General features: G+C 39.5%; 1 protein-coding gene across 10 annotated transcripts in view; it reads left to right on the top strand.

Annotated features, from left to right (window-relative positions):
• Nucleotides 1–20,327, top strand: part of adgrv1 (adhesion G protein-coupled receptor V1) — a 560,536-nt gene that overhangs the window by 213,082 nt on the left and 327,127 nt on the right. For 8 of the 10 annotated variants that reach the window (XM_048527106.2, XM_048527099.2, XM_048527104.2 and 5 more), the window contains 10 exons: nt 253–377; nt 4,962–5,143; nt 5,266–5,412; nt 6,809–6,919; nt 10,608–10,872; nt 12,342–12,464; nt 12,958–13,180; nt 16,440–16,644; nt 17,115–17,261; nt 19,680–19,935. In XM_048527106.2, coding sequence (XP_048383063.2) covers nt 253–377; nt 4,962–5,143; nt 5,266–5,412; nt 6,809–6,919; nt 10,608–10,872; nt 12,342–12,464; nt 12,958–13,180; nt 16,440–16,644; nt 17,115–17,261; nt 19,680–19,935 — 1,784 coding nt within the window. The remainder of the gene's footprint in view (nt 1–252; nt 378–4,961; nt 5,144–5,265; nt 5,413–6,808; nt 6,920–10,607; nt 10,873–12,341; nt 12,465–12,957; nt 13,181–16,439; nt 16,645–17,114; nt 17,262–19,679; nt 19,936–20,327) is intronic. The other 2 variants (XM_048527100.2, XM_048527101.2) reach the window with 2 other exon arrangements.

The following is a 20,327-nucleotide window of genomic DNA, read 5'->3' as shown; positions in this document are numbered from 1 at the left end:
CTCCTGACAAATGGTCAGAAATTAGATGACACCAGTTTATAGTCCAACAGATTTATTTGAAATATCAAGCTTTCGGAGCATAACACCTTCAACAGACACACGCACACACATGCACACACGTCATGAATGCACTAACTCAAAAGCTGTTTTGATTTTTGTAGTGGTGGGTGGGAAGGAGGGGTGTGGGGTAGGCACAGCAACTAGTTTTATTATTTTGTAAATTAGAATATTTAAAATGTTTGTTTTATTTAGAACTCGCTCAGTCCATCTGGAAGAAAGCAATAGCATTTTGTATTTAGTAGTATCACGAAGTAACGGTTTGAAGGAAAAAGTCACTGTGGAATGGGAGACACAGTCTCAAACAGCACTTGGATTAAGTGAGTTGCCTTTTTGAATCTAATCAAAGAATGGTACATATAAAATTGCCTCAAATGCTCAGTGTAATTCTAATGCGAAAGTTAAATTCATTGGTTTCATTGAACATAGAACATTGCAGCACAGTACAGGCCCTTCGGCCCACGATGTTGTGCTGAACTTTTACCCTAAACCTCAGGTCTATCTAACCTCCACCCCTACCTTATACTATCATCCATATGCCTATCTAATAGCTGCTTAAATGCCCCTAATGAGGCTCACTCCACTATTATGTGTGGTAATGCATTCCATGTCCTGACCACTCTCTGAGTAAAGACCTACCTCTGACGTCTCCCCTGTATCTACCTCCACTCACTTTAAAACTGTGTGCCCTTATAATAGCTGCCTCCACCCTAGGAAAAAGTCCCTGGCTGTCCACTCTATCTATACCTCTGATCATTTTGTACACCTCTATCAAGTCACCTCTCATCCTTCATTGTTCTAAAGAGAAAAGCCTTAGCTCTCTCAACCTTTCCTCATAAGACCTTCCCTCCATTCCAGGCAACATCCTGGTAAATCTCCTCTTTTTCCAATGCTTCCACATCCTTCCTGTGATGAGGCAACCAGAACTGGACACAATACTCCAGATGGGGCGGAACCAGGCTTTTGTACAGCTGGCGCATAACATCACGGCTCTTGAACTCAACCTCTCTGTTAATGAAAGCTAACACACCATACTCCTTCTTAACAACTCTATCCACCTGGGTGGCAGCTTTCAAGGAACTGTGGACATGAACCCTTAGATCTCTCTGCTCCTCCACACTGTCAAGAAACTTTACATTAACCCTGTATTCTGCTTTCAAATTTTTCCTTCCAAAATGAATCACCTCACTCTTTTCAGGGTTAAACTCCATCTGCCACATCTCAGCCCAGCTCTGCATCCTATCAATGTCCCTTTATAACCTAGAACAGCCCTCCGCACTATCCACAACACGACCCACCTTCATATCGTCCGCGAACTTACTATTCCACCCTTGCATTCAAATCATTTACAAAAATCACAAAAGGAAGTGGACCCACAACAGATCCTTGTGGCACACCAGTCGTAACTGAGCACCATGTCGAATATTTTCCATCCACTATTGCTCTTTGTCTTCTAAGAGTCAGCCAATTCTGAATCCAGTCTGCCACATTTCCCGCTATCCCATGCCTCCCTACCTTCTGCATGACCCTACCATGGGGAACCTTATCAAATGTCTCACTTAAATCCATGTATACCACATCCACTGCTCGACCTTCATCCACATGTTTGGTCACCTCTTCAAAGAATTCACTAAGGTTTGTGAGGCATGATCTACCCCTCACAAATCCATGCTGACTGTCAAGAATCAAACTGTGCCTATCCAAGTGATCATGAATCCTATCTCTCAGAGCCCTTTCCAATAAATTTCCCACCACTGATGTAAGACTAACTGGCCTGTAATTTCCAGGGTTATCTATTTCCTTTTTTGAACAAGGGAATGATGTTTGTCATTCCCCAATCTTGTGGCACTCTACCAGTGGACAGTGAGGATGAAAAGATCATCGCCAAAGGCCCTGTGATGTCTTCCCTCGCTTCCCATAGAATCCTTGGATAAATCCCATCAGGCCCCGGGGACTTATCTAACTTCAAGTTCCTCAAAATTCCTAGTACATCTTCCTTACTAAAATCCACCTTCTCTAGCCTACCATCTTTTTTCACACTGTCCTCCCCTACAACTATGTTCCTCGCAGTTGTGAATACTGAAGGAGAGGTCCTTACTGAATACTATCTCTTTAGGCTCCGTGCACAAATTCCCTTTACAATCCATGATCGGCCCTACCCTTTCTGTGGTCACTCTCTTATTCCTCCCTTACGGGTAAAAAGCCTTGGAGTTCTCCTTGATCCTATCTGCCAAATTTTTCTCTTGCCCCCTTACAGCTCTCCTAAGCCCTTTCTTCAGCTCCATCTTGGATAACTTGTATCCCTGTAGAGCCTTTCCCATTCCTTGTTTCCTAAACCTTACATAAGCATCCTTCTTCCACTTAACCTGTTCCTGACATCAACCCAAACTGACTCTGTAGGCATATAATTCTCGAACTGTCTTTCAGTAGCTGCTATTCTAGCCCTGACTAGCAATGCCACACCCCTCCTTTTTTACCACCCTCCATATTTCTTTTAAAGCATCTAAATCCAGGAACTTCCAACAACAATTCCTCTTCCTGAGTTACCCAAGTTTCTGTAATGGCCACAGCAATGTAGTTGCAAGCACAGATCTATGCACTAAGTACATCCGCCTTATTTCTGATACTTCTAGCTTAGAAGTATGCACGCCTCAAACCATCCCTCTGTCCACAATTACGCTCCATTGACTGCATTTCTTCACTAACAACCTCATTCCCTGTTGTGTCTGTTGGAAGGTTGAATACCTCATCCTCTGAATTCCAATTCCGGTTCCCTGCCCCCTGCGAATCTAGTTTAAACCATCCCATACAACTCAAGCAAATGTCCCTCCCAGGATATTTGTGCCCTTCGGTTCAGGTGTAATAAATATTTTCGCCAGAGGATGCAGTAGTAGTGTATCATTGATGAGCAAATTGATTTTATATGAATGTATAAAGAATTCACACATAGTAACTTTGCTTAATTGTTGAGCTCTGCTATTTGTGTTTTTGTAACTTTTAAAAACACATTTAATCTCCTTCAATGTTAAAAACCTTCTAGTGTGTATTATCACTGTTGATTGAAAAATGTGGATGCTAAAATGTTTCCTGTTCTTTGTCATGTTATTTTAGAATTGACTGCAGAAAGTTTGTCTCAGTTTGCTAAGCTACATTTACTACTCAATGAGCGGGTAAATTGCACCATGAATCCATTTTCCATCATCCTATCCTGTATAATTGTCGTCATGTGCAGCTTGCAATAGAAGAATAATTTATGTACCTTTTTTGGTCTGCTCAAATGTTAATTTAGCAGAAATAGCACGCATTATCAATGTCCTGCAGATGGAAAAGCAAGTAAGAGTTTGTTTACAGCTCAATAGAAACAAGAAACTTAGTTTGGTTTGGTGATAACAATATTTACAATATGGAGAAAGACAAAACTAGTCCAAGAAAACAAACATTGGGCTGTGATGATTGGATGGAAAGGATGAAAAATTGCCTCATGGTATACCAGTTGAAGCACTTTGGGAGCCATAGAATCTTACAACATGGAAATTTACCCTTCAGTCGAACCAGTCCATGTCAACCATAATCCCAGAATGAAATAGTTCCACCTGCCTGAGCTTGGCCCATATCCCTACAAATCTTTCTTATTCATGTACTTATCTAACTGTCTTTTAAATGTTGTAACTGTACTTCCATCCACCACTTCCTTTGGAAGTTCATTCTGCATACAAACGACTCTGTGTAAAAAAAAAATTGTCCCTCGTGTCTTTATTAAATCTTTCTCCTCTCACCTTAAATGTATGCCCCCTAGTCTTGAAATCCTTTATCCAAGGGAAGACACCTTATCTATACCTCTCATGATTTTATAAACCTCCATAAAGTCATCCCTCAATTTCCTACGCTCCTCCAGTGGAAAAAGTCCCAGCCTATTAAGTCTCTGCCCATAACTCAAAGCCTCCATTCCCAGCAACATCCTGATAAATCTCTTCTGACCTGCTTCAGCTTAATAATATCTTGCCTACAACAGGATGACCAGAATTGTATACAGTATTCTAGAAGAGGCCTCACCAATACCCTGAAGAACCTCAACATAATACCCCAGCTCCTCTACTGAAAGGTCTGAGCAATGAAGGCAATCATGCTAAATGCCTTTTCAACCACCCTATCTATATGAGATGCAAACTTCAAAGATTTATGTACCTGAATCACTCAGTCTCTCCGTTCTACAACACTACCCAAAGCTTTATAATGTGGTACTTATCTGCCTCTTACCATGGGCTACATACGCTTGGATGAGTGGCTTGGAAGGGAGCTTGCAGGTTGTGGTGTTTCCATACATTTACTGACTTGTCCTTTGAAGTGGCAGAGGTCATGCATTTGGAAGGTGTTGTCACAGGACCCTTGGTGATTTACTGCAGTGCATCTTGTGGATGGTTCACACTGCTGCCATTGTGCATTGGCGATTACGGGACTGAATGTTGAAGGTGGTAGATGAGATGCCGATTAAGTGAACTGCTTTGTCCTAGATAGTATCAGGTTTCTTGAGTGTTATTAGAGCTGGACTCAGCCAAACAAGGGTAGAGTATTCCGTGGCACTCCCAACTTCTTCCTTGTAGATGATGGACAGATACTGGGGAATCAGGAGGTAGGGTACTCACCAGAGAATTCCCCACTTCTGACCTACTCTCGGAGGCACTGGCTGCAATTTATTAATGTGCCTGATCCATTTCAGTTCCTGCTGACCACGAGGATGTAATATCAAAGATACTAGACAGAGCTTTGACAGACATGAATCGTGATTTTTGAAAGGACAGAAAGTTAAAGTTCCCATTCCTTTTTGGTGGGAAAATCGTGTTGTATCGCTTAATACATATAGTTAACTCATTTGCTAATTAATATTAAAATTGATATTTTTTTAGAGGGTGATATCGAACTGCTATCCACATTGCAGAATTTTCCTGAATCGTTTGGTGCAGCGTGGTGTTTTTTGACATTAAACAACAGCCTGTTTGGAATTTTTCTTCGAACATCTGGAAGCAGTTCCAGAGCAAATGTTTTGTCCACGATTTATCAATGGCAAGGTGTATTTGTTCCAGTGCAGGTGAGAACAAGCTAAAAACCCCCTTTACCTATTGAATTGAAATTAAAATTCCTATCTTTTAATTCTTTCTGGCAATTTGTGTAATTATTTAGAAAATGGTGGTATCACTGTTATTCTCCTAGAAATTCAAAACATGGAATCCCACAGATTGCACAACCTTTGTCAAAAACGATGTGTCCTACATAATCATTACTGACAGTGGAATAGCAGGAATGAAAGCATCAAATAACAGCATTTACAGGTTTACTCTGCAATCCAAATTAACATTGGTATGATCCTTATATTGCCTCTTGTTTTTAATGTTTAATTTAAATGTGAATCAACAGCTATTTTGAATTATGATTGTTAATAATGAAATATTGTCACAAGGGAGCAATCTGAAAAAGTATAATTGATAAGAAAGATAAAATCCAAAGAAAATGAATTGGATCATTGAGCCTGCTTTGCTGTTCAATCAGATCACAGCTGATGTGTTTGTGATATTCACACCACTTTCTTGCCCATGCCCCATTATCCTTAAACCCCACACCCGCTCAGTCAAAAATCTGTCTAAGTCAGTCTTGAATATATTCAATGACCCAGCTTTTTCTACTCAATGCAAGAAGTAAATTTCACAGGCTAATGACCATCAGAGGAAGGATACAACACCAATGCATGTGCACTGTATACCACTTTAATTTGTATATATAAATGGTTTGGGGGGATTGGGGGAAAAGAGCCTGATACCCAGGCAGATCGGGGTGGGAAAAAACAGGACCTGATGCTCAGGAGTGGTGGGATGAAGAGGCTGGGCGAGACCTCTGGTGCCTCTCTCTCTCTCTGCCCTCCCATGCTCCCAGATTTCTGCAGGAATATGAAAAATTGCATATTTTTAAACTATTACCCCTAGTGGTAGATTTCTCTGAAAAGTGAAGACATCTTCCCAATCTGTTGCCTGTTCATCCCCTTCAGAACCATTCATTTACCTATATTCCAATGAATTTGGATCCGACGTCCTTGACGTTACCTCATAAAACAAGCAATTCTTCCCAGGAATCAACAAGATGAACCTTCTTTGAGCTACTTCCAATGCAAGTATATCCCTTCCTTCAGTAAGAAGAGCAAAACAATGTGCAGTATTCCAGATGTGGTCTCATCAGTGTCCTGTAGAGTTGGAGCAAAACTTGCCTTCCTAATTGCTGACTGTATGTGCACGATAACTTGTCGTGAATAGTGTACAAGAACAACCAGATCCCTTAGTATTGGGTTTTCTTCACTTAAATAATATTCTGCTTTGTATTCTTCCTGACAACATGTGCAATCTCTCACTTTCCTATGATATACTCCATCTGCCAGCTCTGAGTCTGCTCCTTTCTTCCCATAGACTTTCTCTGAAGACTCTTCATACTCTTATTCATACTGTTTTCATGAACCTGTTTCCTCATCTCACCTTTGCTTTCACTTCTTTTGAAGCTTAAAATCTTGACAATGTTTTCCTATCAATAGGAAATAAAACCTGAGCAGTGTATTTCAGGCAGCAGAGTCACTCTGACCAGATTTCATTCCTGGTATATTTTATTTTATGTGATTGACACTCTGGTGAGATGAAAAGCTTAAATATTAAAACAAATGGATGCAACGTTGTTATAAATGTTGCCTTAATCTTTTCTTTGAATTTTCTGACAGATTCAGTCTTTAACTGTACCGGAAACCAGTGACGTGCAACACTTTACATGGAACAGTCTAGATTATTTGATAGTTAGTAGTCAAGCAGACAGTCAGGACAGTAATTCAAAGGTGAGCTTTGAGATTCCATCAATTTTGTGGCCGTAATCTTGTCTAAACACATTTTCCAGAAACCCTTTACTTATATAATGGTAGAAAGGCTAAAGCAGCTTTGAAAGGATATCTGCTGCAGCTGGTTAGCAGAAACTCAAAAAAATGACTTGTCAGATTTCCTGCCTCCTTTCCTGCTCTTAAGGCCGCAGCTATTGACTTTCAACTCCTATATTTGTAAAGGTGTTTCTAATAACCTAGGTCATCAAAATGAACAGGATTCTATCAGAAAATAATTTCTGAAGCAGACAATAGCCATTACAGCTTTCTGTTCATGACTGAATATTAAATTTTATAGGGTTGGCCATAAAATTGTCATCAAAGTCTAATGTTTAAGATGTAGAGGAAGCCACACCGGCTTTCCACATTAAGCAGAGGTTCACCTGCACATCTGCCAATGTGGTATACTGCATCCACTGTACCCAGTGTGGCTTTCTCTACATTGGGGAAACCAAGCGGAGGCTTGGGGACCACTTTGCAGAACACCTTCGCTCTGTTCGCAATAAACAACTGCACCTCCCAGTCGCAAACCATTTCCACTCCCCCTCCCATTCTTTAGACGACGTGTCCATCATGGGCCTCCTGCAGTGCCACAATGATGCCACCCGAAGGTTGCAGGAACAGCAACTCATATTCCGCTTGGGAACCCTGCAGCCCAGTGGTATCAATGTGGACTTCACCAGCTTCAAAATCTCCCCTTCCCCCAACGCATCCCAAAACCAGCCCAGTTCGTCCCCTCCCCCCACTGCACCACACAACCAGCCCAGCTCTTCCCCCCCCCCACCCACTGCATCCCAAAACCAGTCCAACCTGTCTCTGCCTCCCTAACCGGTTCTTCCTCTCACCCATCCCTTCCTCCCACCCCAAGCCGCACCTCCATCTCCTACCTACTAACCTCACCCCACCTCCTTGACCTGTCCGTCTTCCCTGGACTGACCTATCCCCTCCCTACCTCCCCAACTATACTCTCCACTCCACCTATCTTCTTTTCTCTCCATCTTCAGTCCGCCTCCCCCTCTCTCCCTATTTATTCCAGAACCCTCACCTCATCCCCCTCTCTGATGAAGGGTCTAGGCACGAAACATCAGCTTTTGTGCTCCTGAGACGCTGCTGGTCCTGCTGTGTTCATCCAGCCTCACATTTCGTAGCAGATATGAATGGTTGTTATTTGGACTGGAGGAAGCTTTATAGTAGATTTCCCTAAGAATAAGAATCCCAGCTTTCCCTGACCTATAAATGACATAGATGTTGAAATGCAGGGCACTTTTAAAATCTGTGCATGGAATAAAACTTGTAAATATTGTAAACCATGAAGAAGGATATAATGTTTCACAGAGCTAGGACAGATTGGTAGAATTGTGGTTGGGGTTGGGATTGGGGAGGATGGGTGGCGGAGGATTACTAGTAAAGAAAGTGTAACGCATGTCAGTGAAGCAGTTCATTTCATAAAAAGAATACTGAAAAGTAGTATAAAATAAAGGGTGCACCTCTGAGGAAGGGCCAGAGCAGAGGCATCTATGTGTATTTTGGCTTTAAAATATTGGTGGCAGGACATATTGAGAGAATAAATGTCTTAGACTTTATTAATATGGGCCCAGAGTACAAGAACAAGGTGGCTATGTTAAACTTATTGTGACAAATAGAATTTGTTTTCCCATCACTGACCATAGTCACAAGGTTTATTGCCGAAGCAATGTGTATTTTCTTATCCTCAGAGAGTGTATCTCAATTAAATGATTACAGCAGTGTGCTTGTTAATGCTTTTAAAATAAATGTGATTTATTCCCTCATATCCCAAATTAAATGGACAGCAAGATGGTAGCTGGATTATAATATAGTGAAGTGTAAAGTTGTTTACTTTCTTTAGAAGAGTGGAAAAGCAGAATATCTTTAATAGGGCGGCATGGTGGCTCATTGAAAGGCACTGTTACCTCACAGAGGCAGGGGCCCAGGTTTGATTCCACTCTCAGGTGACTGAGTTTGCATATTCTCCCCTTGTCCATGTGGGTTTCCTCCCACAGTCCAATGATGTGCAGGTTAGGTAGATTAGACATGGGAAACGAAGGTTACAGGGATAGGTTAGGGGGTGAGTCTGAGTGGGATGATGTTCAGTGTGGACTTGATGGGCCAAATAGCCTGCTTCCACATGCTTGAGATTCTGTGTATACAACTTTTAAGCACTGATGTTCTGAGAGATTTGAGTATGTAGAAAGTTACCAGGCAAGTACAGAAGGCAGTTGGAAAAACAAATTGCATGTTGGTCTTGCTTGTCAATAGAATTGAAATACAGGAATAAAGAAGTTTTGCTGTATTTGCAATAAGGTTTTTGCTGATATCACACTTGGATTGCTGTATAAGGTTTTGCATTCCATATTTAGATGGTATTTGAGTCAGGACAGTAAATGTTCACCAAATTAGTCACATGGCTGAGGTGATTGTCATGTGATTAGATGCCCACTAAATCAGATCTATATTTTGTAGTGTTTAGAATAATGAAGGGCAATCTCACTGAAACATACAAGATTTTGAAGGGGCTTTGCAGGGTCGATGCTGGGAGATTATTTTTGTTGGTCAGGAAAATAAAGCTTGGGAGTACAGTTTCAGGATAAGGGGCCAGTTACTTAGGATTCAGAAGAGAAATTCCTTCAGTTAAAAGGTCATGAAGCTTTGGAATTCTCTGCCTAATGCACTTTACAAGCAAATAAGAAGTGTTGAATTTACTGTTATGTTGTGGGAAATGTAGCAGCAAAGTTGTACACACTATAATCAAGCATAGATTAATATTTAATGTGAAGAACACTCCCTGATGGTTAAATATTGTCAATAAGCTGCTGTCGGATAGCCACATAGGAAAATGATGTTATGTGATCGTATTGGAGACCAGGCTGGAATAAGACAGAGCCAGTTATTAAACTTATCTGGATGCATGGCGTCTGGGAAAGATAGGGAATGAAAGAAAGGCAGCGAGATGGTGATATTGATTCAAGTGAAGAAGGAGTAGCTTGTAGAGGGGTTAACATCATTTCTTGGAGATTCTGTATAGAAAGATTTTGAGTGAGGGGGACAATGAAGGTGTATAGATTAATGAATTTCATTTGTGAGCTCATTGATTAAACCAGTCCTGTTGAAGCACACAAAATGACATGAACATAGGGCTAACTGAGACTTTTTCATGAACTTCAAGTACAGCCAGCTTCCCTGATGTTAATAGCATTATTTACTGCACGGATACTTAAGAGTACATCAACTACTAGCCTAGTTTAATGTTGTGGTGCAGTGGTAATGTCTCTACCAATGAGCCAGGTAACCTGGACTCACATCCAACCTGTTCCAGAGATATGCAATAACATCTCTGAACAGGTTCGTAAGAAAATGTGTAACACAAACAAGGCCTGGAAGTAATTAAAGACTTTGTCAAACCAGGAGTCAACATACTTTTATACAGATTGGACTAGATGATTATTTACTCATGCTTCCTTTCTTTAACCCTCAAAAGTGGTGAGATTTGTATCACTTTTTAAAACTTGCATTATGTGGTCACAGCTGAAATTAGAAATCTGTTTTGACAGTGACTTCCTACCACAATGTATACGTTGAACATTCTCTTAGGTCCAAAGTTAACATGCTATTTCAAATGATATATCCACAGATCTATAGATGGACTGGACAGTTATTTATTCTGCACCAAAACATTCCCACCCGCAGGGCCACTGGACTCACTTTGTTTACTCGAGAAAGTCTATTGTACTTGGCTGTTTCCCAGTCCAGCTTCAATCAGGTATCTGTTTTCTATCAGTGGAGTGATGACCAGTTCAAAAAGCTGCAGAATTTGATGGTTCAAGGAGCAACACACGTTAGCAGCATGATAGTGGGAGCTGATGTTTACTTCGTCTTTTGTAACACTGCAATTGGAGGTCAGTGAAAGGGTTTTTAATTTCATTAATACATTTTAAAGTAGGTATTTACATTCAAAAGTAGTTTCACCGGTATATAGTATATACATCTATGTGTTCGGATGCTGCTTGGCCTGCTGTGTTCATCCAGCTTCACACTTTGTTATCTCTATACGTCCATGTGTATATTTTCTTTCATATGGAGCCATATTTTGTATATCAAGTTTGAAAGGCAAGAAGCCTCATGTTCAGTAAATATCCAATGGCTATGTTCTGCGTTAATGTTCTAATTTACTCAAGATATTGGTGGGGATGGGGGATATCTGGTGATTATGGTATTGAGGTTGCAGCCCGGAAGCTGAGTTCACAATCCTGTACCAACAAGGTTGAAATCGAGGTTATCATTGAAAATCACTCAGTTACCCAACCAACATCCATCATTGAAATGAACCTGCCACCCCTTTTTAGGCTCATCTGTATGCAGTTCAGTGGACAGGGGTGACGAGAAGGATTTCAATGGACAAAGTGGTCATGTTTTGGCTCGGTGAGCGTTAAACAGCTTTTACGAAAATCTGAATCCTTACCACAACATGCCCATTTTGGTTTAATATGGACAGGAGAGGGTGAGCAGGAGGTGGATTGGCAAATGAAATAATCTCACAAAGCTGTTTTCTTCATTTTTATCCACCATTTCTAATTTAAAGGGTAGAATTGCAAATGGTAAGGGTAGGATGGTATGTAGCTTCCTGGACCTTGGAAACTTGGTAGCTTCAGGAAGGTAAGGATTGCTTTATCTATGTGGTAAATGTCTTTTCAACTAGCAGTTAGGTTCAGCATACCCACTTTCCAAATGGTTGCACATTCCACCTTCTACTCCAACTCTTCTGATTTCCCCACAACTTTCGCTATTTATGCCTCTGAACTCAAGCCCCAACCCCACGTCCACTGCACCCTCAAATCCCAGTTAAAACAATGCTTTTGGGTGACATCTAGGCTTCCACATGAACTACCAACCTCCCTACATCTGCCAGATCATAAAGTTCAAACTGACCCCCCAACCCCACCACCCCAAACAACTGTCAAGGAAGATCCAAATCATTGCATCTGCTTTGTGGAATGTAGTGGGAGTGCAGCAGCTAAAATATTTGTGCCACATTCATGTTGCCAGTGGTGGTCTGGTAAAACAGGGTTGTGAATGGATTGTTTCATAGCCTCATGTAGAAGGCATTGATGGACAGAGCATGACTTCATGTTTATATTGCAGATTTATTTCACCAAATTCTTTTGTTCTTCGCATTTGAATGAACTTTATTTTGTTAGAAATAGTTTGTTTTTTAAACTACAGCTTCCTGGCATACCTGGAGGATACTGTTGTCATTAAACCTACTCACTGAAAGGTTTTTATATTTCCTCTCTCAGTCATTTTGGGATACAGCATATATCTTGTACACCAATGCATTAACTGAATTTGCATTTATTACGCTTCACAGGCAACCATCCTTCTTGTCTGGTGTACATTTGGAAGACTGATCAACTTGCTTTAAAACTGGTTCAGACGATTCCTGTTAAAACTATCAGAAATATCTTCCTTTTTTCTCCTTCCTCAGGCTTTGGTAAGACTTAAGAAATGAATCATCGAGCAACCAAATATGTTATTGAATTCCTTATGAAAAGTAAATGGTGCACAGAAAAATTTGTGAATAGGACATTATTGCTGACAATTTCATGTGATCAATGCTTTAATTTCATAGCCTTAAGTTAATGTAGGAATGCCATCCCAGAACACCATGCTTATAAATCAGCCATGCAACACAGTTGCAGGGAGGTAGTGGTAAATTCAGGCTGCAGCTGGAAGTTACCTTCATATCCTTTGTTGCCTATTATCTGTTGCTGGCTATGCAGAAAGCATGACAATGGCATCCAGATGCTGTACAGATGGCAATACCAATGCAGGGCTAAGCATTGTATTGAACCTCAGTACAAAGTTGATGGTGTTTAGGCAGTTGTGATTAAGTTGGCTACTCTGGTACAACTGTATTGCAACTTAAAAGTGCTTTTATTTCTGATCAGTTGAACATATTATGCAGATACCATTCTTTTTTTCAGTTCATCTTCTGCTAACTGGTGAAAATCAGTCACTCCTCTACATATGGAACACAGCAACCAGCCAGTTTACATTGTTGCTGGAACTTCCTGCAGCAAATGATATGGTTTCTGTCACTGTTCCTTCACTTAATGGAGCCAAGACCCTCATTGCTTCAGCAGGTGATTTGGAATCCTGGGTCTATGAGCTGGTTTCTGTATCTAACCAATCCGATTTTATTCCAGGGTAAGAATTTCTGAATTTGCTTCTGCTTTTTTTTTATTTGGTTAGTTTATTTGAAACAAAAGCATATTTTTCTGAGACAAATTAGAGGAACGAAATTCACTGACCAATATATTTTTGGGGCCCAGTGAATATTTGCTCCTGGACACAAACAAAACAAAGATTTGAGGTAACGTAATGCAAGATCTGTATATGTTTCTCATTGCTTTGTGGTTTCCAAGGTTTCCAGAGAGAGCTGGATGGAGTGGCCTGTGTTAGTAAAAGATGTCAGAAAGATAGAAGAGAGATGAAGGAAATTTATGGCCATGTCACTGCATTACCTCAAAGTTCATATAAAAAGTTCACAGATATAGTGTTAAATTTTGTATCAGATCTGACTATAAATCAGAGGCTTTGAGACAGGCTGATAGCAAGCTATAGAGGCATGAAATATAATCTCTACTTTCACAGTCTAGCCTCCCTTTGAATAGTGTGTCCTGGAAACGATCTAACCGAAAGATTAGATTTAACTTCCATGTATATGTTGATAACACACTGCTGTATCTGTCAACCACTTCTCAGCATCTCCATTACCCTGATGTTTCCAGACTGCTTGGTCAATATCTTCAGTTACTGATACAAATTTCCCAGCTTACCACTTATTCATTTTCTGAAGCTCAACCAGACTGTTTGCAACACTGCTGCTCTATTCGACCACGAGCTTGGTTCTGACTCTGCATTCTCTTCATGGCAAATACCACCTGCTTTCATCTTCATAGCACTGCCAGTCCAATCTGTCTCATTTCAGTCAATGCCAAAACACTCACATAAGCATATGGACATACAAGGAGAAGGCATAGATCATGCAGGTCTTCGAATCTGATCTGTTTGAAACTTTAGATCCACGTTGCTGCCTTCCTAATATCCTTCCATCTTCTTAATCACCAAGAATCTACATACCTCTGCTTTAAAATATTCAAAGACTCTGCTTCCACTATTGTGTTTTCAGGAGGAGAGTTTCATAGATCCATGGCTCAATGAATGCAGCTCCAACAACATTTAAGAATCTTAACACCATCCAGGACGAAGAAATGCATTTGGTTGACGTGTATTCATAAACACTCACTTCCTCCACCATTGACACTCAGTAATAACAATATACTATCAGCAGAATGCACAGCAGCAACTCAGCTTTTCAAACTCACTTCACTGGCATCTAGAAAAACCTGGAGAGCAAATACATGGGAACACAACTATGTGTGTTCCCCTCCAAGCCACCCACCATCCATGGCAGTAAATGTTAGCACAGCCAGCAATGCCAACATCCCAAGAATTTATCAAAGAAGAGGTCTCTCTTGTATCTTGTATAACTGAAAGGTAACTGCCCTTCTTTTGTATTCACTTTTGCTTGAAATATATGATACATGCTCTTCATTTTCCTAATTTCTTGGTTTTAATGCATGCTAGCCTTTTGTGATTCATATACTAGGGAATGTAGACCCCGCTGCATCTCCACCATTTAGATAAAAATACTACTTCTTTTATTCTTCCTGCCGAAATGGACAATATTAGATTTTTACATATTATACTCTGTTTGGCATATCTATGACCACTCACTTAACATATTTACTTATTTTTGTAGCCTCACTGTTTTGTTTTTACTTTGGAGTTAGCTATCTCATTCCTTGCTGGCTGACCTCCCATTCTCCAACACCTGCAAACTTCATCTTTTGTAATTTCTGTATCCTATTCAGTACCAAATCCCACTCATTCATAGTTCCATTCTTTGCAGACCCACATTGGGTTGAATACAGGAATATAGCAGTAGGAGTAAGCCGCTCAGTCCCTCGAGTCTGTATGATCAAGGCTGATCATTCACCTTATTGCCATTCTTCTGTGTATCCAAGTATCTTTGATGTTGTAAGTACCTAGAAATCTATGAACCTCTGTCTTGAACATACTCAAAGACTGAGCTTTCATAACACTCTGAGATGGGAAATCCCCAGGATTCGTTTCCTTCTGAATGTAGAAAGTACTTCACAGCCCTCAATAGCTTGGCCGTTACTCTGATATTGTGTTCCCTGGTTCTGGACACCTCTGTCCATCACCCTACTCCAGGCAAGGTAACTGAATTTTGAGAATTTTGTAGGTTTCAATCAGATTATCTCTCATTCTTCTAAACCCATGATAAAACAGGTTCAGCCTTCTCATTGGACACATCCACCAACATGGAATAAGTCTTGGTGGTGGCCAGCAGTAAGAATTTCCTTATTACAGGGGCCAGAACTGCACATAATACTCCAAAGTTTAGTGTCACCAATGAATCTGAGCCACAGTCTGACAATGACTCATAACTTCAACAATTTATTCAGTACTACTTCTCACATTTTCCTGAGTTCCTTCCTGCTTTCTGTTTTCTGATCTCTAGTTGCTTCTAGGATGTTACCTGTATCCTCTGCAGTGAAGACTGATGCAATAATTAAAGTTGCAGTTAATGATATCTTTATTTCAGGGTGAAGAGGATAGATTGAGGTTAGGGACTTCATACTTTTTGCCATCCAAAAGTGAGCATGAAACCTATTAACACCCTTCAGTCAGGACAGGCTAGGACAAAACTCAACGTTAAATCTACAATTTGTTTGGTACCTATCTAACATCTACAGAATTGAAAATTGCAATGATATGCCATAGTTTGACAAACCAATTATTTCTTGAGCCTTTAGTCATGAATAACTTGCAAATCCTTAATTGTTTGTCTGTTGTCACTGGTCATTCTTGCTTTTGAGTGAAATGATTGTGTGTGGATTCCAAGATTGAGCAAATAATATAGGTTGACACTCAGTGCAGTTGTGAGGGAATCCAGCTTTTATTAAAGGTACTGACTTTCAGAGGAGATTGTGAATTCAGGTTTCAGTTTCGAATTCAGATGTAAATGACCATTTGGCATTATATTATTCTATGAGTAAAATGTCTTCTTGATATACTGTTCAATATTTGTTTAACCAGTTGATTGATGAGTAGCTTATTACATTACTTACTTGTAGGATCTTGACAAATGTAAATTTGATGTGCTGCCTTACCATTAACAATTGCTGTTCCAAAGAAACTCTGCCTATGAGGTGGTTGGGACAATGCGAGTATTTGAGTGTAACCATGCAGTGAAGGTTGTTTGTTTATTTGTTTTTAGATACTGTGTTGTATTTAACAGTGCTATTAAATTGCTACTGTTCGTATAGTGTTAATGTAAGTGTTAATGATAATATGCTGTCACCTAAATTGATAGGTCTGGTGAACTCATATTTGAACCTGGGCATAAAGATGCTGTGATCGCAATAAATATTCTTGATGATGATATTCCAGAAGATGATGAGACTTTCTTAGTGAGGCTCACAAATGCAAAAGGAGGAGCTGAAATTGGTCCTAATGATCAAGTAGCTATAGTCATCCAGTCAAATGATGATGCACATGGGATAATTGGTTTTGTGCAGGTACTCATTTTCATATTGACTTTTTTTCTATTCATTTATGCGATGTAGGCTTCACTGGCTCGCCAGCATTTCTTGCCCATCCCTGGTTGCCCTTGAGAAGGTGGTGGTGAGCTGCCTTCTTGAATCGCTGCAGTCTTCTGCTGTGGGTTGACCCACAATGCTATTAGGGAGGGAATTCCAGGATTTATCAATCAATATTCTTTAGTGTTATAAAAACAGTTCTGAGGCATTTTGTATGTGTTGAGTTCCAATGTTGTATTCGTATTATGAAAAAACTTTTTATTAAAATCTGAAATTAAAGTGATAGCAAAACAACATTCAAATAGAATTTGTGTTGAGGAAACTTTCATTAATTCTGAGAAATCTGATCAAAACTACTTTTGCATTATCAGTGTAAAACAAATATTTTTGTTTAAAAAGCGTTCTGAACTTCATTCAAAGTTGAGGGTGTATTTTTCTCCTTCTCCCAGAGTTCATTGTCCAAGCAAGTAGAAGAATTCGAACAGAATAGTGTGGTCACTCTGAGCATTGAGAGGCTGCGAGGGACACACGGAGTTGTGACTGTACAATGGACAGTCAGTGGACACATCAATGACACCTTTCCAACTTCTGGAATGGTAAGGTTATTAGACTATATTTTAATCACTTGATCTGTTCCCATATCACCAAAATCTTATGGAAAGATGGCTTTGATATCTAAGGGATTTATGTTAATGAAAATGTTTTCCTTCATTTTACTTTATAATTTACTCAAAGTAACTGGGCTCAAGCTTATTATTTTACATTCTCTTTTTAAGCAATTACAACAATTTTTGTTTCCTTTGGGTAACCAGAAAATACCCTACAGTGCATTGGCTGCAACACACTTTATTTCCACTGGACACTTCAGCAGTTATTCCCGTATTATCACAGTCACAGTCACAGCCACAGTCTACATAAAGTAGCTATTACTAAAATTGCCCTTCTAATTTCCTTTTTCTAACCCTGAACTTGTATTATCCAGCGCAAGAATTGGTGGGAATCTCACACATATTATCAGGACCCAATTGAAAGCAATGCTCTTAAGCTTATACAGTAGTTACCCTGCACCTTCTCATCAGAGTAGATAACCCCAGGTTCATCAATCTCACTTCATAATCCACATGTCTTTAAATAGGTATCACCAATAGCTGCATATTCTTAATGTAGCACAGCATCCTGAATTGTATACATGATATTGGTATGGTTATAGTGGCATTTTCCACATATTCTGTTATCTCCTAGGACACTTGCTGTATTTCTCTGGCTACTATTCCCAAGAACTGGTAATTTTCCCTTACAGTTGTCGACACAATATTCATTACTATTTACAGTGAGCTGAGACCAACCATAATACCCTTGGTGGGCCTGTTGTCTCAGATTAACTGGTTTAAATTGCCAGCTTATTTTCCGGTATGAATTGTTTTGCATTTGTCCACATTAATTGACATCTATGAGCGATGATTCTGCTTACCCAACAATTTTATATTATGCCTGTTTGTTTGAAAATGCTTGGAATTTTCTTCTTTCACAGAACCCTGCCCTTTAATCTCTCTAAATCATTTACCAAATGCTACAAACAGCAATGATTTCAGTATTGGCTAAGTACACCCACTCGCAAGAGTAAATAACAAAAAAAAATTTCTGTTCACAGCCACAGTACGTCTTCTCTGGTTTAAAGAAAGCACCTTATACAAGCAGTCTCAGCTTGGTTGGCTAAATTGGGTTCAAGTGTAATTTTGGATGCTAGAACATTCATTAACCCACAATTGAGTTTGCTGTCTCTTAAGAGCAAGGGCAGGGAATCATTCCAGGGAAACAGTCTGGAGCTGAGGAGGTAAAGCCATTTTAATTTGATGATAGTATCCCACTTTACATTATACACTAGGAAAGCAAATGGTCAAGGATAAAGCTGAAGCCAATACATTTAATATTAGAGATTATCTTTCTCTCCAACATTTGTTTCAAGCTAGCAAGATCAATCCATAAAGTTTTGTCATGCAAACATTTTGTTGAGACATTATCCCACAAATTATATACTCTATAATTAGTATAAAGGTAAAGGTTACCTTTATACTAATTATAGTATAATTACTATAATTAGTAATATTCAATGTATGTACCATCTTCATTCTGCACATATTACAGAATCTCATTTAAAACATTTAGCAAAAAACAAACAGAAACCCACATTTGTTGTCTCTGCAAGTGTAACATTTTGGGATCACTTCAGTGTTAATTGTAAGATCTAAGTCAGAAATATAGACTGAATGGAGAGAACCAATGTGAAAGTTTACTAGATTTCTTACTTGATCAGTTATAAGAGGTTTTCTAGGTACAATTTTTGCCCAGTTTTTACAGAATTTATTAATTTTTTTATATGTAGAAGATAAATTATGTTCTAACTAAAGCAGTAGTTTTTAATCAATCCACTCTGGGACACCAGATTGTAACATTGTTCTTGTCAGTTGACTCAAGTTGAATCTTACGTCTTGAGCACTGAACCATGAAAAATTATCACTTATTAATTCTTACTAATCACTGCCCCCCATTTACTGATCAGAGATATCCTGAACTCAAATCGATTTATTCATCCGTTACATTACTTGCTCAATCTTAAAATGGCTGAGTAGTGTCTACCCAATTTTTGATTACCTTGTATTTTGGGAAGATTTCCTTCCCTTAAGAGCATTGGTGGAACAATTAGCTTGCTATATTAATCTGACAATTTATTGCTCACTTTCCATGATATCGACTTCAGGAATAGTATTTCATATATTTTCATCAAACAGAAATGAACATGAAGTGCTCTCACCAGATTTTTCCTTCTGGTTTAAGAACTATGCTTCCGTAGAGATGGTGGCCTGACACACCACCGTATGAAGGATGAAAGGTCACAGATCAGATAACAGCTAAGAGCTGGCATTTCTCAATCTGTTTGCTTGTTGTTGAAGTGTTTCATAATTCATCTTCAAAGTTTTACTCTTATATTTGATTGATATGGCCCAATATTACAGTTCACTTTTACAGAGGGTCAAGCACTCACTACAATTTCACTTACCGTGTTGGCTGACAACATTCCAGAACTGGCTGAGATTGTAACTATAAGTCTTGTAAATATCACCACAACGGGTGTTCAAAACCAAACCAAAGGAGCAACTATTGACTTGAATAAAAGAAGTGCGGTATTGACTATTCTTCCGAATGATTCCCCTTACGGTGTGATTGGCTGGGACACAAATTCACGCCACGTCTTGGTGCAGGAGCCTGAATGTAAGTTTTGTTTTCAGTGTTTGAGATTAATTATTGTTTTGGTAACCTTTGAATATTCTTACTTTGGTAACTTGTAATTAAACTGAAGTTCTTCAAAAAAGTAAATTTGTTGTCCTCACCTTGTCTGGCTTGAATGTGACTCCAGACCCAACACAATATGGTTAACTCATAAAAGCCCTCTGAAATGGTCTGGCAAGCCACTCAGTTGTATCAAACCACTGTAAATTCACAAAGAAATGAAATGGATAGATCTCAGGGCATTGACTAGGGACTGAAAAAAAAAGCCCCAAAGCTGTCCCTATCAACTCTGCCAAGTCCTTCTTATTATATCTGGAAGTTTGTACTGAAATTGACCGAACTATTACAAACTAGACCAGCCTAGCTCAACACAG

The sequence above is a fragment of the Stegostoma tigrinum genome, chromosome 3 (assembly GCF_030684315.1).
Source record: "Stegostoma tigrinum isolate sSteTig4 chromosome 3, sSteTig4.hap1, whole genome shotgun sequence".
NCBI classification, from domain to species: domain Eukaryota; kingdom Metazoa; phylum Chordata; class Chondrichthyes; order Orectolobiformes; family Stegostomatidae; genus Stegostoma; species Stegostoma tigrinum.
Note: the sequence above shows the minus strand (reverse complement) of the source record. Positions and strands in the feature narration are given on the sequence as shown.